At 57.7% G+C, this 26,564-nt stretch overlaps 1 protein-coding gene across 5 annotated transcripts in view; it reads left to right on the top strand.

The window, feature by feature from the left end:
• Nucleotides 1-8,099: 8,099 nt before the first annotated feature.
• Nucleotides 8,100-26,564, top strand: part of DLGAP4 (DLG associated protein 4) — a gene marked incomplete at its 5' end in the record, with an annotated part of 76,307 nt that continues 57,842 nt past the window's right edge. For 2 of the 5 annotated variants that reach the window (XM_082007221.1, XM_082007223.1), the window contains 5 exons: nucleotides 8,100-9,097; nucleotides 16,190-16,407; nucleotides 19,815-19,929; nucleotides 22,919-22,969; nucleotides 24,083-24,329. In XM_082007221.1, coding sequence (XP_081863347.1) covers nucleotides 8,147-9,097; nucleotides 16,190-16,407; nucleotides 19,815-19,929; nucleotides 22,919-22,969; nucleotides 24,083-24,329 — 1,582 coding nt within the window. Of the gene's footprint in view, nucleotides 9,098-9,654; nucleotides 9,709-10,429; nucleotides 10,601-16,189; nucleotides 16,408-19,814; nucleotides 19,930-22,918; nucleotides 22,970-24,082; nucleotides 24,330-26,564 lie in introns of all 5 variants that reach the window. The other 3 variants (XM_082007220.1, XM_082007219.1, XM_082007222.1) reach the window with 3 other exon arrangements.

Raw genomic sequence — 26,564 nt, forward strand, 5'->3', positions numbered from 1 at the left:
ATGGTTTCAGTTGGAAGGAACCTTAAAGATCATCTAATTACACCCCCCCTGCGATGGGTAAGGACACCTTCCACTAGACCAGGTTGCTCAAAACCCCATCCAACCTGGCCTTGAACACTTCCAGGGATGGGGCATCCACAACTTCTCTGAGCAACCTGTTCCAGTGCCTCATCACCCTCATAATGAAGACTTTCTTCCTCATATCTAATCTAAATCTACCCTCTTTCAGTTTAAAGCCATTACCCCTTGTCCTAGCACTACATGCCCTTGTAAAAAGTCCCTCTCCAGCTTTCTTGTAGGCCCCTTCAGGTACTAGAAGGTTTCTGTAAGGTCTCCCCAGAGCCTTTTCTTCTCCAGGCTGAACAACGCCAGCTCTCTCAGCCTGTGTTCATAGGAGAGATGCTCCAGCCCTCTGACCATCTTCATGGCCCTCCTCTGGACTCGTGTCAACAGGTCCATGTCCTTCTTTTGGGGGCCCCAGAGCTGGATGCAGTACTCCAGGTGAGGTCTAACAAGAGCAGAGTAAAGGGGCAGAATCACCTCCCTCGACCTGCTGGGCACGCTCCTTTTGATGCAGCTCAGGATATGGTTGGCTTTCTGGGCTGTAAGCACACATTGCTGTGTCATGTTGAGCTTCTCATCAACCAAAACCCGCAAGTCCTTCTCCTCAGGGCTGCCCTCAATCCATTGTCCACCCAGCCTGTACTTGTGCTTGGGATTGCCCTGACCCACATGCAGGACCTTGCACTTGGCCTTCCTGAACTACATGAGGTTTGCACGGGTCCACCTCTCAAGCCTGTCAAGGTCGCTCTGGATGGCAACCCTTCCCTCCAGCGTGTCAACTGCACCACACAGCTTCATGTCATCAGGAAACTTGCTGAGGGTGCACTCAACCCCACTGTCCATGTCACCAACAAAGATGTTAAACAGTGCTGGTCCCAATACCAAGCCCTGAGGAAAGCCACTCATCACTGATGTCCGCTTGGACATCAAGCCATTGACTGCAACTCTTTGAGTGTGACCATCCAGCCAATTCCTTATCCGCTGAGTGGTCTGTCCATCAAATCCATGTCTCTGCTATTTATAGAGAGGATGTCATGCGGGACAGTGTCAAATGCTTTGCACAAGTCCAGGTAGATGATGTCAGTCGCTCTTGCCTTATCCACCAATGCTGTAACCCCATTATAGAAGGCCACCAAATTTGTCAGGCACAATTTGCCCTTAGGGAAAATTAGGGCTGTCACCAATCACCTCGTTATTTTCCATGTTCCTTAGTATAGTTTCCAGGAGGATCTGCTCCATGATCTTGCTGGGCACAGAGGTGAGACTGGCCTGTAGTTCCCCGGGTCTTTCTTTTTTTCCCTTTTTAAAAGTGGGGGTTATGTTTCCCCTTTTCCAGTCAGTGGAAAATTCACCGGACCGACACAACTTTTCAAATATGATGCAAAGCGGCTTAGCAACTTCATCCATCCATTCCCCCAGGACCTGTGGATGCATCTCATCAGGTCCCATGGACCTGTGCACCCTCAGGTTCCTTAGATTGTCCCAAACCTGATTTTCTACAGTGGGTGGTTCTTTATTCTCCCAGTCCCTGCCTTTGCCTTCTGCGACTTAGGGGGAGTGGCTTGAGCACTTGTTGGTGAAGATTGAGGCAAAAAAATCATTGGGTACCTCAGCCTTCTCCATATCCCGGGTAACCACATCTCCTGTTTCCTTTTGGAAGAGCTCACATTTTCCCTAGTCTTCCTTTTGTCAACAATGTACCTATAAAAGCATGTCTTTTTGGCCTTGACATCCCTGGCCAAATCTAATTCTATCAGGGCTTTAGCTTTCCTAACCTGATCCCTGGCTGCTCAGACAATTTCTCTGTATTCCTTCCAGGCTACCTGTCCTTGCTTCCACCTTCTGTAGGCTTCATTTCTGTGTTTCACTTTGTCCAGGAGCTCCTTGTCCACCCCTGCAAGGTCTCCTGCTGGTTTTGCCTGACTTCCTCTTTGTTGGGATGCATCGCTCCTGAGCTTGGAGGAGGTGATCCTTGAATATTAACCAGCTTTCTTGGACCCCTCTTCCCTCCAGGGCTCTATCCCATGGTATCTACCAAGCAGATGCCTGAAGAGGCCAGTCTGCTCTCCTGAAGTCCAGGGTAGTGAGCTTGCTGTGCACCCTCCTCACTGCCCTAAAGACCTTGAATGCCACCATTTCATGGTCACTGCAGCCAAGGCTGCCCTTGAGCTTCACATTCCCCACCGGCCCCTCCTTGTTGGTGTGAACCAGGTCCAGCAGTACACCTCTCCTTGTTGGTTCCTCTATATCTTGGAGAAGGAGGTTATCACCAATGCATTCTAGGAACACCCTGGATTGCTTATGGCCCTGCTGTGTTGCCCCTCCAACAAATATTGGGGTAGTTGAAGTCTCCCATGAGGACCAGGGCTTGTGGACATGAGACTGCTCCCATCTGTCTATAGAGGGCCTCATCCGCTCAAGTCTTCCTGGTCAGGTGGCCTGTAGCAGACCCCCACTGTAACGTCACCTGTCCCTGCCCTCCCTTTAATCCTGACCCATAAGCTCTCAGTCGGGTTCTCATCCATCCCCAGGCGGAGCTCCATGCACTCCAGCTGGCCATTGACATAAAGGACGACACCCCCTCCTCATCTCCCCTGCCTGTCCTTCCTAAAGAGCCTGTGTCCTTCCATTCCAATGCTCCTGTCATAGGAGCCATCCCACCACGTCCCCGTGATGCCCGTGAAGCCCTGCAGGCTGCGCACATCTCTAACCCCTCTTGCTTATTGCCCATGCTACGTGCGTTTTGCACAGAGGCATCTAAGCTGGGCCCCCAGTGAAGCTGACTTACTGGCTGGAGATCTGTTCTCCATGTGCAGGGTGGACAGGACCAGACATCACAGGCTGGAGCTACCAGAGAGATTCTGGATGAACAGTAAAAACTTCAGAGCTTTATAGGATTGCAAAGACAGACAGACATCTCCAGGACAGCTCATTGGACTTGTGCTGCCTGGGGTGACATTTTGACAGAGTTCTCGCTCACACTTTCTGCCAGGAGTTACAAACCATAATTTCAAGGACTCACCAGACACTGGACGGACAGCTGTAAGCTGGGCAGGCATGTGAGAGCGAGGACAGGACAGATAGCTAGGAAATCATTGCTTTGCTAGTATCTACGCTGCTGTCTCCTCTTCTCCATCCAGTTCCTTTTGGTCACCTCCTGCTCTGCCCAGATTTCGGGCCAGCCTAATCTCTTTGCTGTTAAAAAGAGACAGAAAAACAAATATTTGCAGTCATTGAAGTATCTCTTACAACAACGGAGACTTTTCAGCTCACAATGAAGATGTGATTCGGTCTTCCTGAAGTGGAGTGAACCATCTCCCACCAGCTTTGGCAGCCCCCAGACCGGCCCCATCTCCCACCCAGGGGAGACAAAAGCAGCAGCTATGGGTCCTAGAGGAGGGAAACACTGGCAGCGCTCAGCCAGGGGAGGAGAGGAGTCCCTGCTGAGCAGGAAGCTTCTCCAGGCAAGGCTATCATCTCCTGCACGATTTGAGGTTTTGTATACGGTGTCTGGAGCTGCAGGTGTATTTTGCAGTGCGGCCGGTCTGAGCCTGCAAACAGGCAGCTCCAGTGCTGCTGTCGTAAACCGTGCCCGGGGGATGCTGGCTGCAGCTGAGGTTCAGCGCGGTTTGGGACACACAAAACTGCCATAAATCAGGTCAGGTCATCTGCTGCCCCTCAGAGACCTCTGAGCCATGGAGAAGAGGAAGGGCAACCCTGAAAAAACACAAGCTGAGGGGAAGGAAGGTAATGGGGCCACACAGCAGAACCAGCCCCTTCCCCTGGGCTCAGGGATGCATCCACCCCCTGCCTTGGCAACCCCTGCTATGATCATCTGCTAGGCAGGGTCTTCTCCTGCTGACCACTCTGGGTGCCCTCCCTGTGGTTGAGGGCCGTCCACCTCCTTGCCATGGTGCCTGGCTCGGGGCGGGGGGACACAGCAGGGGCACCGCCAGCTGTCCTGGGAGACAGCCCTTGCCCGGTTTGCGAGCTGCAGGATCATGGATTTGGGAGACTTAATTTCAAGCTTTTTCATCCTTCCAAATTAAAAAGATGGCAGGGAAGAGGCTTGTTGGGTTTTTCCCTTCCCTGACGCCACCTCTCAAGAAAGTGCCAAGGATTGCAGAGAGTGATTGAAATGTAATGAAAACAGTTTAATCCGTATTAAAGGGAAAACAGCTCACAGAAGATGCGGCAAACACAGCATGGTGGGCACCGGGGTCTGGGGGAGTCCTGACTGCCCCACCAGCCCTGACCTGACACATGCCCAGCAGCAAGGCTGGTGCCCCACGCCGCAGCTGGCCATCAGGGGAGGGATGTCCAGGGCAAGCAGGGCAGGCAGGAGGATCGGGACCTACTGGCAGCCCTGCAAGAGCCCACAGGAGGAAAAGGGAGCAATAAACTCTCTGCCATAGAGAAGTGAGTGTCCCCCCTTGGCAAGAGCCCACCAGCCTGGGAGAGAGAGAACTCCCTGCCCTCCCCTGCTCCCTGCCTTCCCATCCCTTCTCCTCCCACCCCGCCAGCCCACCCCAAACTTCACTTTTCCTCCCCCCCGCTGCTTGTCCCCACAGCCCCACAGTCACTCCTCCCTGCCCCTCTGCTTCTTGAGCCATCCTGAGCCAGTCCGGCCCCCGGCCCCACTCTTCCCTTGCAAGTCAGGCTTTCATCACATTTCATTTATTCTCATTTCATTTCTTTAATTTCATTTCATTTCCCTATTTATTTTGAGTCCTAAGGCAGTTTTACTTTATTCTGGAGCCCAGTGAACACAAAAGCAGTGATGCTGATGTGCTTTATGGCAAAGCAGTCACCAGGCTGAAGTCTCTCAGGAGTGCCTGGGAGATTTCTGCTTCAAATATTGATTGCCCTTTGTAGGAAAAGACGTATTTACTATCAATACCCAGAGACATCCCATTATAATCAAATCAGCACTGTGTTGTCTCCTTAGGGACTCTCTGACTCCTGTAGCGTAACGTGACGGGAGAAGCACAGCATCCGTCAGAGCCGGGATGGCCTCAGCCAGCAAGCCCGAGCAAAGAACCTTGCTGGGAGCCCAGAGCTAGGGCATGGAAGGAAGGGAGCAAGAGGCCACAGCAGGCAGAGTTGAGCCTGGGCAGATGAGGGTGGTATTCAGGAAGGATTTGGGCTCCCCACTACCTGCAGGGCTTCCCTGCCAGGTCAGGCCAGGCTGAGCTTGCCCGTTCATGGCCATCTGGAATTTAAAGGACCAGACGGATGGCTCATTTGGGAGCCTGTCCTTCTACACCCCGTCCTTCTCTTCTGTCCAGAGCATTTCTTTTGAGAACATCTGCTGGGGCTTTCTGTCACCGCTCACCAACTACTGTGCTGATGCCAGCTTGCACAAAGCAGGAGCAGGGCTGCCTGGCACACCCATCAGTCTCTCTTCCGTGGCATGAGCAAGGGACTCCAGCACTCACCAGCTCACATGGGTGCTGTCCCATGGGCAAGGGGCTCCAGAGGGACTGATGCATGTAGCTGCTGAAGAGCACAACGGGAAAAGGATGGCGTCCACAGGGACCACGAAGCAGCTGGACACCAGTCACAGCTACTGTTGCATTGGGTGTTTTGGCAAGAAGGACAGGTTTGGTATCAAAGATCCCTGAGCTCAGGCCAGGATAACAGCCATGTCCTCATCCCCAAAATACGGGGGCACCATCCATGTGGTGGAGAGGCCTGAGAGCCAAATCATCTCTCCCACACCACCAAAGCCCAGGCCACGTGGCAGAGCTGTGCAGCCATAGGTGAAGGCAGCGGAACCAGCTGCAGGGCCCAGGTCAGCAGTAGTTCAAGAGGATCCACCCCATGGGGCCATACAGCTTCTCCAGGTGGATTTCAGGAGAAGGGGGACAGGACAGAGCGAGCCTTGTGTGGGGCCACAGGATCCCTGGGGATGAGAGCCGTGCAGGTTCGTGTGAGGGCTGGGGGGCAGCTGGCCGTGCCTGGAAGCGCACTCGGCTGAGTTCACGGCGGGGGAGGCTGGCAGCACCCCCCAGGAGCAGGATCTGCGGGAAGGGGAGTGGGATTCTCCGTGCTGGAGCGGGGCAGGGAGCCCAGGCTGTGTTCGTCTGCTGTCTGCAAACCACTGCTTTGAAAAGACCGGCTTTGCTTTGCCAGCGTGCTGGGAGTGACAGAGTTGGATGGAGGCTTTTTAAAACCCATCAAGCCATGGAATGCACTGCTTTTCTTTTGCACTTCCAAACAATTATTTAAAGCCCCAGCTGCTTTTCATTATTAATACATTCTTCCCCGCGTGAGGAAGGAAAATGAGTCTGTTGATTCCTATTGTCCTTCAGGGATTGCTGACTCCGCTCCCCGCACCAGTTCGGTCCCAGCTGCTTCTGCTGACCAGACTACGTGCAGGAGGGCAGGCTCCTCGGGGAGACCGGAGTCCAATTTGTGGCTGAACAGGGAGAACCCAGGAGCCCAGACGACCAGCTCTGCTTCTCACAGGGACACACGTTATCCTACCTGTTCTCTAGGAATAAGCAAATGATGGGTTTCTTTCTCACAAACTCACTGGAGAATCTGAGGGTCCAGGCACTCTTTCCTCTTCCAGGTGCATGTTGGGGAATATTGGATCATCCTAGTGTTGGAAAATGGCTCTTCTGTGGTGAGAAGGAGAGATCCTTCTCGTCCCAGCTCCCATCTTACCAAGGAGCAGCCGTTCAGCTACATGTATACATTCTGGGGCCCTAGATTTTGAAAAAGTAGTCTAGGATCTCATTCTCCGTATTTTTACACCCGTAGGGTGCTTCAGTGTTTGATAGTTGCCTTTAAGGGATGCTTGAACTAAACCAAAATGGAATAAGAAACTAAACTAAAAGGTAAAAAGGAAATAAGAATTAGTTCATCAACTATATTTTTTCAAATAGGTTTTAAGTATGGAAAATCAACCCCTTGATTGACAACTCAACACCTATATACTGACTGATTTTCTTTAAGCAGCCCCCAAAGGTTTGTCTTTTTTCCCTGCGTAACTCAGCACAGGTGAGGATCCCTCCGAGCTGAGCAGAGCAGGGTAAGTGCACCACAGAACCCTTCAGCGAGGACCCTCCGTGTCTGGCTGCACCCTCCACCACCCCGCAGGGATGCCTGTACCTGCTGAATGGGCCACGGAGGACCAGGCTCAGCCCCTTGCTGTGGCGGGGGACCATAGTGAGGGGCAGACGACCAGGTTTGGGGGTGACACAGCTCCCCCAGGAGCGATGCAGCAAGGCAGGGAAGATAACTGAGCAGCAAACAGCTTCTCAGGTCAGGCTCTGAGTGTTCAGAAACACCTCTGCTCTCATCGTAGCTACTGAAACAATTTCCTCTGGGGTAAAACATGCCGTAAACCGGGCCGCTTGTTGGAGAGGAGACGTTTGACATCATATCGCATTAGCGCAGCTGCACGGAACGCACAGAGCAGGGCTGCCAGCCCCCTCCCGAGATCCAGTAACCACAGAAACACAAAGCATAATGCAGAAGACTGGATGCTCGGCTCCAGACTTCCCTTGGCTCAGGCAAGGCCTGTGCGCAGTGTTTGACAGCAGGTTCTTCTCCAGCGCCCTGAACAAATGGGACAGGAGCAGTGATTTGCTGGCAGCGCCGCTGCTAGCCTTTGTTACGCTGGCTGGGGAAGTGACTCTATTAAATAAACATGTGCAGAGACCAGAAAAATAGCAGCAGCATTATTTAAGCAGCCTGTGGTTGAGCACTGAGACACACAAGCACTTAAACTGCAGCTAGAAAGAACGAATCCTTCCGCTCCTCCTCTCCTGTACCCTGTTCTCTCCAGCCCCTGGTCTCATGCCCCTTCTCCTCCCCTCCTGCCATGTCATCTCTCCCCCATCCTGCTTCTCTCGTTTGTGCCTTAACCTTGGTGGCATTTGGTTCTAGAGCTGGGACAGCCCTTGCAAGGATGCCCCGGTGAGGAGTGGGCTGCCAAAGAGGTTCTTGGCAGGCTCTGAGCATCTCTCCTCTTCCTGCAGGTGCAGGGAGGTCTGTTGGGGAGCAGGGTCAGCACTCCTGCCGGGGCTCTGCCGCACCATCCCTGAGCGATGCTCTAGGAAACACCGTGACCATGAAGGGCTTAGGAGATAACAGAAGCCGCCACCTCTCTGATAATCTGGACTCCCCTCAAGACTCTCTTTATGCCCCGCAGGACAGGAACCCTTATCTCCTCAGCCCCACTGACTCCTTCACCATGGACCCCCGATTCCCAGCCCAGAATACCCTCCATGGCGACTGTCTCCTTCCACTCAACAACCAGATCTCCAACAGCAGCACTTTCCCCCGCATCCATTACAACTCCCACTTCGAGGTCCCAGATGACAACCCTTTTCCGAGCCATGCCCAAGCCACTAAAATCAACCGCCTGCCTGCAAACCTCCTTGATCAGTTTGAGAAGCAGCTGCCCATCCACAGAGATGGCTTCAGCACCCTCCAGTTTCAGAGGAGCGACACAAAGCACCGGAGTGAGAGCCCTGGGCGCATCCGGCACCTTGTCCACTCTGTCCAGAAGCTATTCGCCAAGTCTCAGTCTCTGGAGGGCCCCACCAAAGGCAACGTGAACGGCAAGAAGGGGGCAGATGACCCCAAGCAAAACCGGAGGAGCAAGAGCAAAGACCGAGCAAAGACTTCTGAGCCCAAGCGCAGGACGAGATCCAACATATCGGGCTGGTGGAGCTCAGATGACAACTTAGACAGCGATACCTGCAGCTACCGCAACCCAATGGGCCTCATGACACTGGGCCGCCAGCCGGACCACAGCCAGCCGAAGTATTTCATGCACGCTTACAATACCATCAGCGAGCACATGCTGAAATCCTCCAAGAGCAATAATGACCTCAAGGTCACCCCTTGCACCAATATCCCCATCAACAATGACTCCAACTACATTAAGAGGGGCTCCTGGTCCACGCTGACACTCAGCCATGCCCGGGAAGTGTGCCAGAAGGCCTCTGCCACGATCGATAAAGCCTTGCTGAAATCCAAGTCCTGCCATCAAGACTTGGCCTACCACTACCTGCAGGTGGGTGCAGCAGGGGGGTTATGGCTTGCTCTGTGCAGGGACAGTGCGGGAAGGCAGGGGACACCCTCTTGGTAGGCGCCCTACTGCCTGGTAGACTCACCAAACAACTCCAGAGGGTCCAGCTGCCACTTCAAGTCACATTTCCAGGAGAGGTTTTTATGGGGGGGTTAAATTCACCAAGGCCCTGGGGACAGACTACCACACCTCCTGTGGGGATACTGGTGCTAATGGGGTCCAGCTCCTCCACCTGCAGCCTCAGCCCCCTCTGCTGTGATCCCCATTTGCTGCAGGACACCAGTACACCCCCACTGCCCACCTAGACCCTGCAGATGCTGCGATGGGGTCGATTCTTGGGCTTTTGGGCAGCCTGGCACATAGCTGTCCACAGGTAGCTGCTTCCACTCGGTACCCAGGCAGCTGGGCATACTGTGGGGTCTCGGCTCATACCCCACCCGGACACAGCTTCCTGGCCTCTGGCCAAGCATTGCCACCATCCCACAGTGTGAGGGTCACCAGTAATAACTAATGCTTAACCCCTTATATCCACGCATCACAAGGATGTGCCGGCGTGCCCAGTAAGCCCCACTCTACAGAGCTTCCCTGGAGCGCTGGTAGGACCTGCAGCTCCGCGGGGCATGGCTGCCTATGCTGCTCACCCACCCATGGGGCAGGGCTGTGGGGCCACGAGGGCAGCGCCAGCCACCCTGCTTGCATGGCAGAAGCCTGCATGGCTAATGCTGGATTGAACCCACCCATCACCAAGAGCGCCAGGTCACTGTGGTGGTTTCAAAAAGTGGCACCTGAAGAACATAAACCTGGTCGTGCCCTAGAGAGAGGACTGAAGATAAATAAGCCAGGCCTGGATGGGGGGAGGAGGGAACTGGTCTATGTACATAAATCTCCAGCACCCTCGTTAATGCAAAGGTGTCATGGGCTCCCCTGGCTGTGGCCAGCGGGCTTAGGGGCTTTAAAGAGCAATGAATTGTTGAAGCACACTCTGCTTCCAATACCTTGCTGGCCACAGCTGCAAATCAAATTTCAGAGGGACTTGCTGCATCAGGAACATCATCAGAAAAATGTTCTTGGCCTGGTTTCTTTTTCTTTGCCCCCCTCCTTTCAGTTAAGCACTAGCAGGTTAAAGAGCTGCAGACAAAACATCCGCCAGCACTGTACCCCCTCTGGGTGCGGCGGCAGAGCCCAGCGCAGGTAGCCCTGGGCGCCGAATGCGACCCCCGCTGCCCTTCACCTACCAGGGTTTGGCCTCGGCTGGGGGTACGAGACTGCCCTGCTCGTTATTCCCCACCCATGTAATGAGCCTCCGTTTCTCGACAGCCTGACGGAGGGCTGTGGGCACAGCTGGGTGGCGTGAGCCTGGCCAGCAGCTGGGCAGCCCCACCGCTCGGCTGGGAGGACACGGGTGCCGCCCCGCTGCAGCCGAGCGAGCCCCCATGGAGGTGGGACCAGCCCCTCAGCCCTGGGCCGACCGACGCAGGCAGCGCCCAGGTAGGGATCTTGTTTTGAGGGGAAGCCTTTGCCCAGCTCCCTCCCCGCCCTGAACCCTCCTGGGACCATCGGATGGGGTCGGCAGCCTGCGCCATCAGACTCGGAGCGGGAGCAGCCTGGGTCGGCGTGGCTGGAGGGGCACTGGGGGACGCCGGGGTGTCCCAGCATCCTGAGTACCTGGGGCAGCCCCTGCGGCCAGCAGCATCTCACCAGCGGAGCCAAGACCCCGGGCACCCAGACCAGAAAACTTTATGTTCGGTGCCCCTTCAAGCCAACAGGTCACGGATGCTCAGGCTGACCTTGCCCCCAGCCGCCTGGTGTGAGCCCCGGAGGGCCAGGCAGAGGGCTCGGGGCCCTCGGGGTAGGATGGGCCAATTGTATCCAGACCCCTCCTCAGCTTGGGAAGGGGTCTAAGCTGACAATGGAGAAGTCACCTCTGGAGCCTGGTGTGTGGGAAATGTCTTTTTGCAAGGCCACATGTCCCCTGCCACACGCTCCTCCCTGGAGCTGGATGAGGCCTCTCACTGCTTGTTCCCTGGTGAGGGACCACGGGCATCTGCCTGCCCGGGTGCTGGGGAAGCATGGGGGCCCTGCCCTGCTGCGGATGGGGCTGCTGCAAGGCAGAAATGCCCAGTGGGTCCCAGAGGCGGAGAAGTGTCTCTCTGACATGACGGAGAGCAGTAGAAGTAGGATGGGGACAACAAGACCCCCCAGCCTTCAGGCTGGGGTAAGCCCCCAAGACTATTCACCTCCCCTGCCCTGGGTAGTCTTGGGGCTCATCAGGGACTATTGGGGGTCCATGTGATGTTTCCAGGACCATCCCCAGACCCAGACATTGGAGCTGAGAGTGGGTGATCACTCAGCTCCAGGACGAGCCCTGTCCCAACAGGGTGGGGGGCGTTCTCAGGAGCAGTCCCCAAGGTGACGCAGCAGTGGCCTAGAGCACAGACCTCAGGGAGGGAGGCCATGCTGCCCCGTTCTCCCCTCCCCATGGGCCCCACATGCAGCTGGTGGTGCAGGGGAAGAGGCTGAAGGTTCAGGAACCCGATGGCTAAGAAGCTCCTTGGAGTGAGAGATGCCCCAGGCAGCTCTGAGCAGCATTTCTGCCCCAGACACGGACTCAGACCCATGTCCGTGGATACCGAGACCACATTGAAGGGACAGGCAGTGTCAGGGCTCCCCGGGGACAGACTCAGACCACAGGCACCATTAGCCTGATGCAATACCCAGATTAGCCTCCCCAGCCCCACGTACAGTCAGACCACACCAAAGCTTCCTTAATCCCCAGTAGCCCCCAAAATAAATTCAGAATCCAGAGTGGGTGGCCTGTTCAGTGCCAGCTACTCTGCAGATGCTGGCTGCCCACACGCCAGCCCCACAGAGTTCCCACAGGGCAGGAAACCTGGCCCAGGTGCCTCCCAGAGGGTGCCCTGCCAAAAGGACAGATGGGGCCCGTAGGCAGCCTGGGCTCCGGCTTTCTTTCCTGAGGACGTGCCTGAGGCCACACGTAGCCCTCGGGACACCACGGGGGATCCGGCCCTGGAGGGAGCAGCGGTGTACCCGCATCGGGCCCAGCCTCGTTGCATTGGAGCCTGGCTGCATGGCTCATGCATCCCTGCATGCTGCGTCTGGTCTCGCGGGTGCCTCAGCAGGGACATTCATGTACGGTGCATGTCTCTGTGCCAGGGCTGGGCTGCATGTCAGAGCTGGCACACGTGCGAATGGAAACCCTGTTTGCTCTGCAAGTGTCTCTTTCCCCAGACGTCACCGCAGTGATGGGAGCAGGGCAGCTCTTTCGCCCTCGCCCAAATTGCCATTTTCCCCTTCCCTCCTCTCTCCCCTCTGCTAATGCTCCAGGTGACTGGGGAATGCCTCTGCCAGAATTAAGGCGGGGGAAACCTCTCTGTGGCCCCTTTCCTTTTCCCTCCATGCTCAGCTCATGGCCCGAAGGCTCTTCTTTGCCACCTGCAGTACTGTGGCAGGATGGGGTCAGTGGAGCCCAGCTCCCAGGGACAGACGTGTGCCTGCACCCCACACGCCTGCACCACGGGGCGCCGCGTGGGCCCAGCCCAGGCAGAAAGGAGGACCCGCGTCCCGAAGCCCCGCAGAGTGTCTCTGCTGCCCACTCCTCCCCTGCTGTGCCGCCGCAGGGCAGGGTGGATCCCCAGGCCCTCTGTGCCAGCAGCTGCCTACAAGGCCTCTCGACCTGGGCGTCCTCTTGATACCATCCCTTTCACACCAACAAAACCACCGTGGGCAGAACCAAGCCTACATCTGGGAGAGCAGCACGACGAGCAGCAAGGCTCACACAGCCTGTGAGGAGCCTCCGGAGCTTCCCTGTGCCCGGCCCAGGTGCAAGACAAGGCGGTCCTCATTTCCACCTTCTGTAATAACAGGGGCGGTGAACTCACCCAGGGTCTCAGCTGCCAGGAAAGCTGCTGCCATCGAGGTGCTGCACTGGCCACCGTCGAGGTCTGTCCCTTGACAACAGGAGATACTCTGGGCTCTTCACCCCCACCACAGAGCTTCAGAGGCTCCTCACATCCTCAGGTGCCTGAAGGTGCAGAGAAGCACCCTGGAGGTACCTGCGCTGCTTTTGAAGATCCCCAAGGGCACCTACTTGTCTTTTCAGGTGTGGTACTTTTGAAACGCTTGTCCTGCACTTTGTCCCACGGGAGCAAGAGCTGTGGGAGTCCCTGTGCACTCTGTGTGCAGAGGCAGGACATGCTCCAGACTGAGGCACCAGATTCAAAGGGTGTCCTGCCAAGCATCTTCCTTCCCCTCGATGCTGCTAAACTGGAATGTGGAGCACCTTGAGAGCAGCTTTGTTTCTTGTTGCCTTGCCAAGGCGCAAAGTAGAGGAGAGGCAAGGGAAAGGAGAAATAAGGCAGCCCAATTAGGACCAGCGGGCTGTGGCAATGCAATGGGGAAGCTGGTGGAGGCTGTCCCTAGGAGAGGGACAGGGTCTATATGGGGCAGGCAGTGCTGTGGGATGCTTGGCTCACGCTTCTGTAGACAAGCTGCAGCAGCAGAGACGTACTGAAAACACTGAGTTTGTGTTGCTTTGCCTAGAGCCAAGAGTGCCCAAGGCCAGGAGGCAGATGCACAAGCTGGGGCAGAGCTGAGCAACCTGCAGACCCTGCCCCAAGCAGCAGCATCAGAGCGGCCACAAGAGCCAGGGGTCTTAATGCTCCCTCTGTCCTTGGGCTGGCTGAGCCCAGCACCTCTCACTGCCCCACAGAACACAGCATTTGCCTCTGCATAGGGGATGGCTGTGTCGTCCCCTGGCCCCAGCTTGGCATGCCTGCCCGCTGGCCAGCTCTCACCTCCTTAGGCAGGGGCTGCAGACCCCAGCCCTGTCTGCGTCCTCACCCCAGCCCTGTGCTGGCTGAGCACCCTGGCAGGCAGGAGGCTGTGGCTCATCCTGGGGAGAAGGCAGGCAGGAAAACACAGTCTCAGGTCAGACCTCACGCCAAGGTGGTGGGTATGAACGTGCTTCTCAAGGCTCCTGTCTCTTTAGGAAAGGTCGGAGGCAGCCACCCCAGTGACCTGTGGGATCTCTCCCATGGCAGAGTCCCTCCTTGTTGGTCTCAGGGCCACACAGCGCAGGCACCTGGGCTGGGGCAGAGGGAGCGCTCACACCCAGGAGAGAAAGGGCTCTCTGCTCTTACTTTGTAGGAACATGCCGGATAACAACCAGTAGCTCCTGAGCTGAGCAGTCTTGCAAGTAGCCAGCCCAGAAGCCATTGCCAAGCACCAAGCTTGCAGGAGGCGCAGTGGAAAGAGCTGGGGACACCTGCAGCAGCAGCAGCAGCAGGACCAGGGATGCCTGGCCGGGTTTATGTCTCACGTCTGAGACTCGCTCCACGTCGGTCACTCACCTGGATCTCGCACACAGGCAACACAATGCCTCTGGCTCTCTGTTCCATGTCGCCCAGTGTCATGGGCATACATGGGAGCCCCATCACCAAGGTGGTCCCACAGGCTGTTTAGGTTTGCTCTGCACAACGCTGGGGTCACCCCTTGCCTGCTCCAGAACACATCCAGCTGGCAGCAGGCTGGCAGGACATGGGCTGAACCCCTGGCTCCTTTGGGCAGAAGAAAGCCCTCGGAGCTAAGCTGTTGCGCCTGGATTGAGCCTGCATCTGGCACACCCCGGGCCTTCTCAGGAGAACGAGAAGCTACTACCTGCAGCTCTGAAGCTCATCCAAAGATGTCGCACCCCAGGAGCAGCAGGCAGCACCCTCAGGCTGGCTCTGGCTCCCACAGAACTTGCTTGCTGTGAAGAAGGAAGGGAGCAGGAACCACGCAGCGCTTACGGCTCTGGCTTATCTCGGTTAGCTGCAGCACGGCTCTGTGCATCCCCTAAGCGCTATATAAACACCAGCTGATTAACCCCGCAGGCCCCTGGGGGCCTGGGCAAATCCAACAGCTCCATCCAGGTCAACATGGAGGTTCTCAGCAGCACAGACTACGCTCAGTGCAAGACCTTTTGCTGTTCCCCATGGCACTCCCCAACCAGCCTGCTTCCCACAGGTGTCTGCATGGGTTGCACATTGCTGCATTCTTCACATCTTCCCTTGCTGCTTCTTGACCACATCTTCTCAGCTCACGGGCAGGTCAAAGGCCAGCTACAAACCGATTTAGCCACAAAACCGCGGTTTGCTCCTGGCAACTCAGGTTGCCCCATCTTTCTCCTGGCTTGTCCCACACTGCCTGTGGCTCTTGTGCTGAGGTCTGGCTCTGCTTCTGGCCGAGCACCTCGGCTGTGCCTCCGATCACCTACACAAACTCTTCAGAGGACAGGCTGTCAGCAGTGTTGGTTACTTCAGTTGTTCAGTGCTTCGGGCCTCTAGCAGAAACATCAGCTCGCGCATCTCTGATGAGAGAATAAGAGGCCATGTCTACCTTGAATTAATCACAGAGTTGTCATCTCAGTAAAGTTAGAAGTGTTCTTCTTGCACAAGGTACTACTCATCTCTGTGCAGAGAGGCCAGCACAAGGTCTATGTGCCCGAGCTGCTCTAGAGGGACTTGTGAGGGCCTGGCTTGTCTTCAGAAATTAATTTCAGCCACAAAGAATCACATTCAACTCAGAAACCTTAAAGGGTGTTGGGCATAGTGAAGGTCTGGGCTCTGGATCCACAGGTCCTGGTCTACAACAGCTCGATTGCCTTGTCCTGAACAGTACGTGCACTTTACATTAAATGAGCGTGGGCTTTGCGTTGAACAAGTGTGTGCCACTCCTGCCCCAATGGCCAGCACAAATCTGGTGAGACTCTTCCCTCCCCAGTATGTCTGGCATTGTGCAGCTTTTATCAGCTGTGTAAGCATGGTCCAGTGTGAAGGTGGTCTGCAGTTGTGATGGGGTGAATGGCTATGGGTAGATGTGCTAAAACAGAGGCAACCAAACGCAAGACTGCCTGGCATGAAGGGAGGGTCGGAAAGGAATTGCACTGCCCATTCCCACTACACTCCAGCAGAGGGTCCACCAGTTGTCCTTGCCACCAATCCCCCCAAGTCCCCATGGTCCCGCTGGTCCCAGAGGTGCCATCACTCACATCTGCTCATGCTCCCCTTACTCTTGCAGGTGCCTCAGGGGGAGTGGAACAACACGCTGTCTCGGGACAAAGACAGCGAGATCCCGTGCCGACGCATGCGGAGCGGGAGTTACATCAAAGCCATGGGGGATGATGATAGTGAAGACTCAGAAACCAGCCCCAAACCATCCCCGAAAACTGCAGCTCGGAGGCAGAGTTACCTCAAGGCCACCCAACAGTCCCTGAGTGAGCAGAGCACCACCCAAAGGTAATGCTGGAGCTCCTCCAGGAGCTCTGCACAGGTACCCAGGGGCCACCCCAGAAGCAGCCCTTGGGGTCTAGCCAGCAGCACCCACACGGAGACCCCAAGTAGGGATCAGAGCCCAGCAGGGCTCCTGCACACCAGCTCAGACTGTCCATGGCGCAGGCAGATGAGGAGAAAAGCAGGATAGGAGATGTGGCAGAGGAATGGAGAGAGCTTTCCATTCTGGTGACTCCAAACAGCCCTGGTGTTAGGAGCTTGCTCCACGTCCCTGTTGCCTCTGATGGGGAGGGCAATCCTCTGATGGAGCTGTGTGGATTTCCTTTCTACACATCTGCTCCTCCAAGGGCGTGCAGAGATCCCAACCTCATGATGCTATTTAGACGTGGAAGATGCTCAGCCAGCAAGGCTGAGGAGACTTGGCACGCAGCCCACGGGCTGCTGGGACTGTGCCATCCGCTTTGCTCCACAGGTGTCCCAGGGACTCTGGGACCAGCCAGAAAGTGTCCCGCTGGCACACTAGGCTGGATAATACCCTGAGGCCAGGAGAGATGAGCTAAGAGGTCTGGGACCAGGTATTGAGGGAGGAATACCCACAGTGGTTTGGGCCAGATAGACAGCAGAGCAAGGCGAACACAGCACAAGCTTGCTGGGCAAGAGGTTGGTCCTTGCAGGACGGGGTCTGTGTGGACCACCTGACCCGAGGTGATGCTGTGCAGTGTCCCCACCAGCGGCTCCGCTTCCCAGGACAAGGCACCCAGGGGCTGTAGCAGGCTGTCAGTGTTTCAGGTGCTGCAGCTCGGGCGGATGTGAGCAGCACAGAGGGGCAGGAGGAGGCAGGAGCCACCGCGGATGAACTGCTGATGTTCATCAGACAGAGCCAGAAGGAAGTGAGGATGCAGCAGGCAGTGTGGAAACCCCTCATGGTGGCTTCAGATTGCAGACCAGATGCTGCTTTCCACTGAGAGGTGGTGACAAAATTAACTGCGGGGAGCCCTGGAAATGCCTGCTCTGAATTCAGCCCTGTTCCCTGCCTTCACATCCCCTTTGAGGGGGAGCAGAGCTGGGTCCAGGGGTCTCTGGTGCAAAACACCCAAGTTGAGAGACTGAGGTTCTTCCTATCTAGGGCTAATTGTCCATTCAGGTCATGTCCATCAGGGTATGACCTCACCTGGGCTGCTGGGGTCCAGCCAGAGCCCGCAGGCAGGCAGCTTTGAGGAAGAGGCTAAATCAGGGCAAGGTGTTTGCGCAGGGGGGGCAGAGCCGGTCGAGCTGTGGATGCAGCCAAGTGGGAGCGGAGGGGTCTGGGCAGGGCTGGGCTGGACGTGGCCATCGCTGCGAGTGCTTGGTCCCCAGCAGGAAATATGCTGGAGGGAAGGATGCTGCCTGGGAAGGAGGGGGCTCCGCAGCTCTCAGCGCTGCGCTCCAGGGAGGGACATGGCATCCTGGTCTGCCCATCCCCTCTGCCCTAGGCTGGCCAGGGCTTGTGCCAGCCACAGGACAGGCCGGAGCGCCAGCCGATCTGGCGCCGGAGCATGAGCACGGCTGCCATCTGCCGACCACCCCCTCTCCTCTCCCACCTCGCCAAGGAGCTTTTTGAAGGCTGTGGCCACTTTGGCTGCTGTGGGGCCTCCCTGGAGTCTCCCGCCAGCCTGGCACACCCCTGGGACAGCAGCAGGGGCACCATGCCCTGGCACAGACCCATGCCAGCCCTCACCAAGATCCTTGGTCTCTGTGGCCAGAGCTGCTGGGACCATCCCTGGGCTCCACCCGCTGGGGGACACCGGACCTGTGGTTTGGGACAGGAGGGACTGCAGGGAGAAGGAGAGCTGCAGCCTTAGCCAGGATGAGGCACAGAGGAGTGAGACAGGATCCATCCCCATGAGAGGGTCCCTGCCCTTTCAAAGTCTGTTGCCTGCTCTGTCAGTCAGTGTCCCCACGGGCAGGCGTGAGGGCAGGTCCGGGTGAAGCCCAGTGGGATGGGCACAGGGAGGCTGGCAGGGGCACTGCCTGCCCCAGGACACACCATGGGCGCACCGTGAGCTCATGGGCAAAACTCTCTCAGACCGAGGGAAACAAGGCAATAAACAGATAGCCCAGGGCTTGGGGCTCCATGTTGCCCTTGTCCACACAGCAGTGGTTGCCCTGGGGGGTGAGTGTCTCCTCCATCACCCCTGGCAGAAGAGACTACTCCCTGCTCTCATCACACTCCGGGATGGAGACTAAGGAGGTGCCACGGTCCTTCCTGGTGGTCCACACACTGCACAGGGCTCCTGTCCAGCTGGGATGCACCGTGCCCTCAGCTTTGCTGTCCCCCAGCCTGGTGAAGGACAGACCTCTGCACCCACAGCCCTGCCAGACAGGGGGGAAGAGGCACCCCGAGGGTCCTCTGTAGGGACCATGTGCAATTCAAGAGGGAAAGTCCCCACAGCTCACCCAGGCTAGCGTGGCTGTGTCCTCCACCATGCCCCACCTGATCTGTGACAAGGACTCCTTCATGCAGGGTCTCGTGGTGGAACAGAAGAATGGGGGAGCCCCATCCTTCTCAAATCACTCCTTTCCCTCCCACGTCCCTTCCATACTCCCGGCCCCTGTGTGCCTGGGTCTCAGCAGAGACCATAGCTCTGGTCTTGGCTGGGTCAGGCTCAGTGACAGCACTGCTCTTCTGCTGTGGAGGCTGCTGCAGAGCTCTGGGGCATGGGGATGGTGCTTCTCCCAGGGCCTGCAGCAAAAGCTGCCCTAGAAATACCGACACCCCCTACTCCTGTAGCACTGTCATTCAGGCTTAGCTCCCCTTGAACTTTTTCCAGATAATCTTTTGGGTTCCTCTACACAAATGTGAAAAAAAAAAACCCTGCAGATGTTTCCAATTGCAAAGTCCACAAAATACCATTTAAAAGTCATTTCTCACCGCACCTCTCACCCCCTTTCCCACCAGCCCAGGCAGTGAGAGCCGGCTTCCCTGAACCCAGCTCCCAGCGTCAGCCTGTGCGAGAGCCGGTCCGTTAGCAGGGCTGTGACTCTGGAGGCCGGCACGGAGCCCGTGTGCTCCCTGGGGTTGGGCTGCACCAACCTGGCATCTGCGGTGCACTCCTGGGGGCAGTGAGACCCGAGGTCTTGTCCCCTCTCCTTCCCCTGCACCCCACAAACCTTCACCCTGCCAGACTCAGTAGCTCAAGCCAGGGGCCAGCAAGGTGAGGAAGTGCTTCCTTCTGCTCCAGGAGCTGCAACAGGGGCCGAGCGGTGGACTTGGTGCCCAGTATCGTCTCCGTGCTGCCACCGGTGCCTGTGCCTGGCAGAGGGTGCGTGGGCAGGGGTGGTCTGGCTCTCCCGGCAGGGCAGCAGCTCCGGCATGGCCCCAGCACTGCCCTCGCCGTGGGGACACCCCTCACACCCTACCTCTCTGCTGGCAGGAGCCTGGACCGCCTGGACTCTGTCGAGATCCTCCTACCTCCGAAGTTCCCAACCTGGGAGGAAGAATACAACCAGATCTCTGACAGCGTCAACGAGTCCAGCTGCATCAACCAGGTGAGATGCTGGAGTGCTGAGCCCCACCACACCGGCACACCCTCCACACCGGCACACCCCAGTGAGAAAGGAGGCCAGCTGCGGGGGGAGAGGAACATCGCTTTCCCCCTTCAAAATAAGGCACTGGCTGCACTCCAGGAATTGCACACGCTGCTCTCTGGCAGCTTTACCAAAGTGTCAAGGCCAGCTCCTTAATTATGATTCATATTAGACGCCCCTTCCTCTGACTTTGCCTCCTCTCAGCACTGCTGGTGCAGCTAAAGTCACTCTGCCATGTCCAGAGGTATGGTAGCCCGGAGCGATGCTTCACAGCGATGGGCAAAGCTCAGGGCTGCTCTGAGCGCAGGGTCCCACTGTGTCACCACCCAGAAGCCACCTGCAAGGCTGCTCACTCCTGCTGCAAGCTCCTCACGCCCACTGGGTGGGTACAGAGCCGGGGACAACCTCACCTGTGCAAATGGTGGTGTCCAGCCTGGGACCCTGCAGCGGGTGACCGAGGACAGTGACCCTGCTTAGCTCTGAGGACCTCATCCCTTGTGCAGCAGACTGGACCCAGAAACAAGGTGCCTGTAATTCGGGAGACTGTCCTGCCAGCTAGCTGGGGATGCCTCCCTTGGATATTCTTGGACCTCATGGGAAGGGAAAAGCCAAGGATGCCAGTGAGGTGCTGATGGTGGGTGGCAAACCCCTTGCCACAGGGTGGGCTCATGCCCTGACCTCGACGTCTGGCATGCAGTCGGTGCAAACTGGGTTTAACTCACTGCCCCACACTATGTCTCCCCTTGGGATTACCCTGGAGCAGCTTGAGGCTTGGGTGCCCGTAAGCCAGCTGCCTCACAGGCCAGGAAATAACACATGCCAGGATGAGGCCTTTGTGGAAGACCCATGTGCTTATCTCAGCCCCGGGGGGCCCGTCCTTTCGGTATGCAGGTGGAGGTCCCCAAGGCAGCAACAGCTCCGCAAAGCTTTGCCCAGCTGTTGCACTGCTGCCCTGGGCCTCTGCCATGTCCCATCTCTGTTCACGCGTGTCTGCATGGGAACACGTGCACACACATGCCCCTTCTGTGCTGCTCCGCTCAGTCTGTGCGCAATGATCAAGGGCAGCAGCGCAAGGCAGGGGTTAAAGCAGTGCGGTGGGCATCATGAACCAGAGCACAGACGAGGGTGAGCAGGGTACACCAGCATTCCCCTCCAGGTGCATGGGGCCCTCCTCCGTCCCAGTCCAGCCTCTCCAGCCCCATGGCTGGTTTTCCTGCTGTCACAGAGCGGTTGGAGCCCTTGGTGCAAAGCTTTGGGGAAGGGCACGGGGCATTGCTCACGGGTGTACGTGTTCCTTGTGGTCAATCTCATTCCTTGTACATCAGCAGCAATGTGCTGGGTGTCTCATTGCACAGAGAAGGGGTCAGGACTGTCACATGCCTGTCCTTTGCATGTAAATCCATGTCTGAAGCCAGGTCTCTGCATGAAGACAGTGGGTGGGCTGAGTCTGTGGTCTCTCCCTGTCTAAAGCTGCCATTTAGCAGCTGAGTGCAGACCCCCCGTGAAGGCATCAGAAGGGTCTTGGAGCTGGGGGGTCTAAGCAGCCCACGATGTGCCAGGAGCTGCTCAGGGGAACACCCCAGACCGGTAGCACTGTGACGCTGGGGGCACGCCGACGACCACAGCACCTGCGCAAGCATGGGGCTGCCGTCATCACGTGCACTCTGCCCACTTTCCTCCAAATCAGAGTTCAGTTGCAGCTGGGTTGGGATTTAGAGGCCTCCCATGAATTGTGTATCTGTTGATCCAGGATGCAGCTGGTATAGCCACCAGTGTGTGCTGGTCTGACCCTCTGGCAAGTCTGACCTGCCCTTTCATCCAGTGCCAGAGGCAGTTCCTCCCCTGCCTTCACTTTTGTGTGACCTCCAACACCTTCCTTCTGTGTCCAGCAAGACCCTAGTGTCCTCCCACACAGATCCCCAGCTCTGAAAGACAAGTCCACTCCACTTGTTTTTGTCCCAACTGACGTCCGCCTTGCAAACCTTTGGAAGTCCAGAGTTCACCGGGTGCGCATGTCAGCATCCATCTGTCACAGCAAGGGGACCAGTGGCCAGAGAGGGCCAGCTGGTGACCCCCAGCACTGCTTATCCACACTTTGAGCTGTGCCCTGTGTAGAAGGGCTGGGCCCAGCCCCCCAGAGCCAAGCCTCTTCTCTCCGGTACGTTTTGAACCTTCTTCCCAAGATGGGTCATCTCAGGCAGCTCACACAGGGCAGAGCTCATAGGGTAGATGTGCTCTGCAGACCAGGGATGGAGAGGAGGAGAAGGCATTCCTCCCCACAGGCAGCAGAGTGACTGTCGGGTCTGTCCTTATGCCAAGCGTGTGCCATGGCTTTGCTGTGGAGAAAAGGCAGTATTGCTTCCACGTGGCTTCTTCCTGGAGCAGGGATGGAAGAGACAGCAGCGACATGGCCAGCCCAACACCATCAGGGTGAAGGACAGTTCCCCCGATGTGGAGCACTCAGGCTGCCCATCCACCCCGGGCTGTGGGGGCCCGTCGCTGCTCCTGCCCACGTTGCAAGGCGCTGGCCAATACTGGGGGCTTCGCAAAGGTGCTAATTGGGAGCCACACCAGCCCTTGTCCAGCAGCCACGAGGCAACCCATGTGTGCCAAGGGGTGTCCCAGCATTGTGTGTGCCGAGTGTGCCCTGTGTATATATATATATTGATATATGGTGCATACAATAGGCTGAATGCATCAGCAGCTTCTCTCCGTCTGGGAGGTGTCCCGTGGAGCTTTGCCGTGCTGTGTTTGTGCCGCTGTCTGAAGGGCCTGTGCGGCATCTTGCTTGGCATCTTATGAGCTCAGGAAGTTTGTCCTGCAGTGTCAGCAGCAGTGGCCCCGGGGGACGGGCCATCAGCTCCCCTCGTCTTCGGTCCCTGTGCAATGGCTGTCTGTGTGAAGGGCTCCCCGTTCTTGGCCTTTAACCTTCTCCAACTCTTTCTTCCAGATCTTTGGACCCCCCTCACTTATCCCTCAGATATTTACCCATGGAGAGCAGGTACCGTCCCGCTGGCATTTCCCTCTTCCTTCCTCACAGAGCTTTCTCGGGTCAGCCTCAACACCCGCGGCAGGGTGCAAGGCAGGCTGTGGGGTCAGCCCATGCCCAGGGCCAGTGGCAGGAGGAGGAGGAGGAAGCAGCGCTGCCAACCTGGGCACTGCAGGGCAGCTGGAGAGCTTGGTTAGGGAGTTAGGGACTGTCAGTTTTAGGGGGAAAGTAAATGAACTTTTTGAGCCAAACCTTGTGGAGCTCAGATGCTGGGCACAAATACTGGCCCTGAGGCCAAAGAAAGGGCCAGGAGAGATGGAAGTGGGCAACAGGGCCAATCTCAGCATCTCTCATCAGTATTTCAGAATACTCCGCTTTAGGCTGGCTCTGGTTTAACCCGGGTGAGCCTCTCCTGAGTCCAGGTTTGACCAGCCGCTGCTACCGGAGAGCAAGGCAGGGCAAGGGGCACGGGTGGGAGTGAGGTGAGGGTGGCCAGAGAAGCAGGGAGCGAAGCTGCCCCTGCTCAGCTCGCACCTTGCTGCAGCCTGCTGCTGAGCCTTCTCCTGGTCCCCCACGCAGACGGGGCTCGGATGGGTTCTGATGGTGCCACCCGGAGCCAGTCCAGGCAGCCTGTGCCCGGTCAAGCGTGGAGGCTGTCCCCCAGCCCACACCTTCCCACCTTCCCTCTCTGCACTGCACCCCGCTGTAGGGCCAGGCCATCTCCCCCCGCTGAGGGACACGCTTGCCCTGGCAGGGTCCTGTGGCTGAGGCCACAGGTCTCCCAGCTGTGCTGGTGGGGCAGGGGGACCTGCCAGAGGCTGGGCAGGGATTTTAGCCTCACGCGCTCTAGCCTCTCCATCAGAGGCTGGGGGGTGTTTTGCAGGCACTGTGGTGGCGTCTCCTACTCCACAAGCAGGGACCCTCTGGCCTCCAAGGAGGGTCCCCTCTCTCGTGACAGAGAGCCCCGGCATCCTGCACCCCACCGGCACTGACCACTGCACCTCCTGCTCTTGTCTGCCATAAGCGGGACCACGCAGGAGCGGCGGCAGGGAGAGGAGCAGGAGGGGCCAGGAAGGGGCTGCCTGCAGGCAGGGGGTGACTGGCTCTGCCCCTCTTCCCCTGCAGGCGCCAGAGCCGGAGCTGGGGGAGCAGTACGAGGCGGTCTGCGACTCTACCTACAGCGAGGCCGAGTCGGCCGCCGCGGAGGTGCTGGACCTGCCTCTGCCCAGCTACTTCCGCTCCCGGAGCCACAGCTACCTCCGAGCCATCCAGGCGGGCTGCTCCCAGGAAGAGGACACGGGCTCCGTTCGCTCCATCTCCCCCCCACCGGCGGGCAGCCTCAGTGGCAGCAGGACCCTGCCCACCAACAGCAGTGAGTGCCAGCGGTGCCGGCGCGCGGGCGGCGGGGAAGGGGCGCGAGGCCAGCGGGGACGGGAGATGCTGCTGCCGACCGCCAAGGAGGCGTCGAGCATGTGAGGCGCTGGGCGTAGATACCTGTATCTCCAGCCATGTCTGTCCAAGACTTTTGTGGGCTTATGGGGGCTTGCTCTGTGCCGGAGAGGGAGGCCAGCAGCCCGGCCTTCCACTGGGGTGGCTGAGGACGGATCTCCGGCTGCGGCGCTGAAATGGCAGACAGGCTTTAGTTGCTGGGATCCAGCCAGTACTGATGCGACCTGCAGAGGTCCGGGAGAGATCGGAGTCTTCACTCAGTCAAGCCAAACCCAGGCCTGCATGCTGTGGCTGGGAGCACCCCGTGGGACACCCACCTTGCACTGGCTGCCCTCTCTGCCTGAAGTCCTGCGGGGCTGCGGGTGCAGCGGGAACCTGCAGCGCAGGCAAGCAGCCCTGCTGTCCTACGCTATCCATAGCTTCCATCTTCTTCCTCCTCCTCCTCTCCACTCTTATTACCCCAATCCAGGCTACAGTTGACAGGTTTGACCTCTTTCTGAAACTCTCGGGAGGAAAAATATCTATCAGGGACTCCGCATCAGTTTTGCCAGGATCTGAGCATACCCTGCTCTCCACAGCCCCTTCAGCCAGAGGCAGAAATTGGGGCTGGTAGGAAGAGGGAGGGCAGAAGGCGTCTGCCGCCACCCCTCAGTGACAGAGGTGTGACAAGGCTTTGGAGTTCACCATGAGCTTCTTCGTACAGGGCAGGACTCCTGGAAACAGGTCTGGCGGGAAAGGCAAATGGTGCGAATTTGCCCCCTCCAGGTCCGCAGGGTTTGTGATTTTGCCCAGCAGAGTCACCGGCAGGTCCGACTCTGCCCAGCCAGGGGCCTGAGCCGTGGCCAGTGAGGGCAGGACCCTGCCCAGCCTGGACTGGAGCCGCGCAACCAGGCAGCAACATATCGAATGTGGGGCTCCTGTGCCACTCCTGCGCTGTCCAGGCGACAGCCCGGCTCCGTGCAGAGGTGGAGCGGTGCTGCATGTCAGGCTCTCGGCACTCGCACCCTGGTCCCTTCCCCTGCAGGCAGGGCCGAAGAGGTGACGGGCAGACAGCGTCACCCTGGTGCACCCAGCCCTCGGGCTGCTGCCTAGACCAGTCTTTCAAAATCTTCTGACAGTGAGATGGGAGTTCATCCTTTGGCTGGACCGGCTCCAGCTGCTTCCTCTCCCAGAGACAGAATTGCAGCAGCCATGTAGGTGTCTAAAGCATTGAGTCCTATTGGCCCCTCTCCATCAGGTGTACATAGACTAGAGACCCCAGCATCCCTGGCGTGGAGTAGAAACAGGTCTTGCTCTGAGTTTCAAGGGACTAACGAGCCTTCCCAAGCCCAGCACCCTGCAGCCTGACTGCGCTGAGCGATTGGCAGCACTATACCCAGTTCCAGACGCCCCGCCTGGTGCTGGATGCGGCCATTATTCATTCCAGGCCCTTCTCTTTTGACTAGTAATTAATGTACTGGGCAAGAGCCTGGTCTCTCCCTCCAGTGTGAGTCAGGATTGGGTCCATCCCCCGGAGCAGGGGTGAGGCTGCAAGCAGCCCCGTTCAGCTGGTGTTTCTCACCAGCCCAGCCGTCTCTCCCAGGAGGCAGCTCCCAGCATTGCAGCAGAGTGGGTCTCTTTGCCAAACATCTGGCCGGAGCTGGCTCTCCCACATGGCAAGCCCTCCCTTCCCCAATAGCCAGAGCACCCAGCACCTCTGCGGTGAGCCGGAGCTGCCCGCACTCCCCGGCAGGACGGCCATGCCCACCTGCAGCGCTGCCAGCGGAGGCTCCTGTGAACACCCCATGCATTCAGCACCCGGGTGGGAAGCAAGGAAGGCTAGTGCTTTGCCCCAGGAGGTAATTTTGTCAGGATGCTGGGGTCACTGGCTCAAAACAGCCAGGAACAGCAAGGGCTGCTCAGACCTCGCAGTGCTGGGAAAGCCCAGGAGGAAAGAGATGCAAGAGCTGTCTCATCTCTTGATGCAGAATGCATGAGACAGGTGCATTTCATCCACGGAGGAGCTGGTGCTGGCTCCCCGCTGCAGAGACCAGCACCGCCCTAGCCCGGGGACATGTTTGGTGCAGCCAGGCTCCACCTGTGGCTGCCTTTACCAAAGCACAATCTGCAGCAGTGGCTTCACTCCCTGGTGGTCTGCACCTCCCCCGGAAAACGCATG

Source organism: Phaethon aethereus (assembly GCF_964289735.1).
Source record: "Phaethon aethereus genome assembly, chromosome: 16".
NCBI classification, from domain to species: domain Eukaryota; kingdom Metazoa; phylum Chordata; class Aves; order Phaethontiformes; family Phaethontidae; genus Phaethon; species Phaethon aethereus.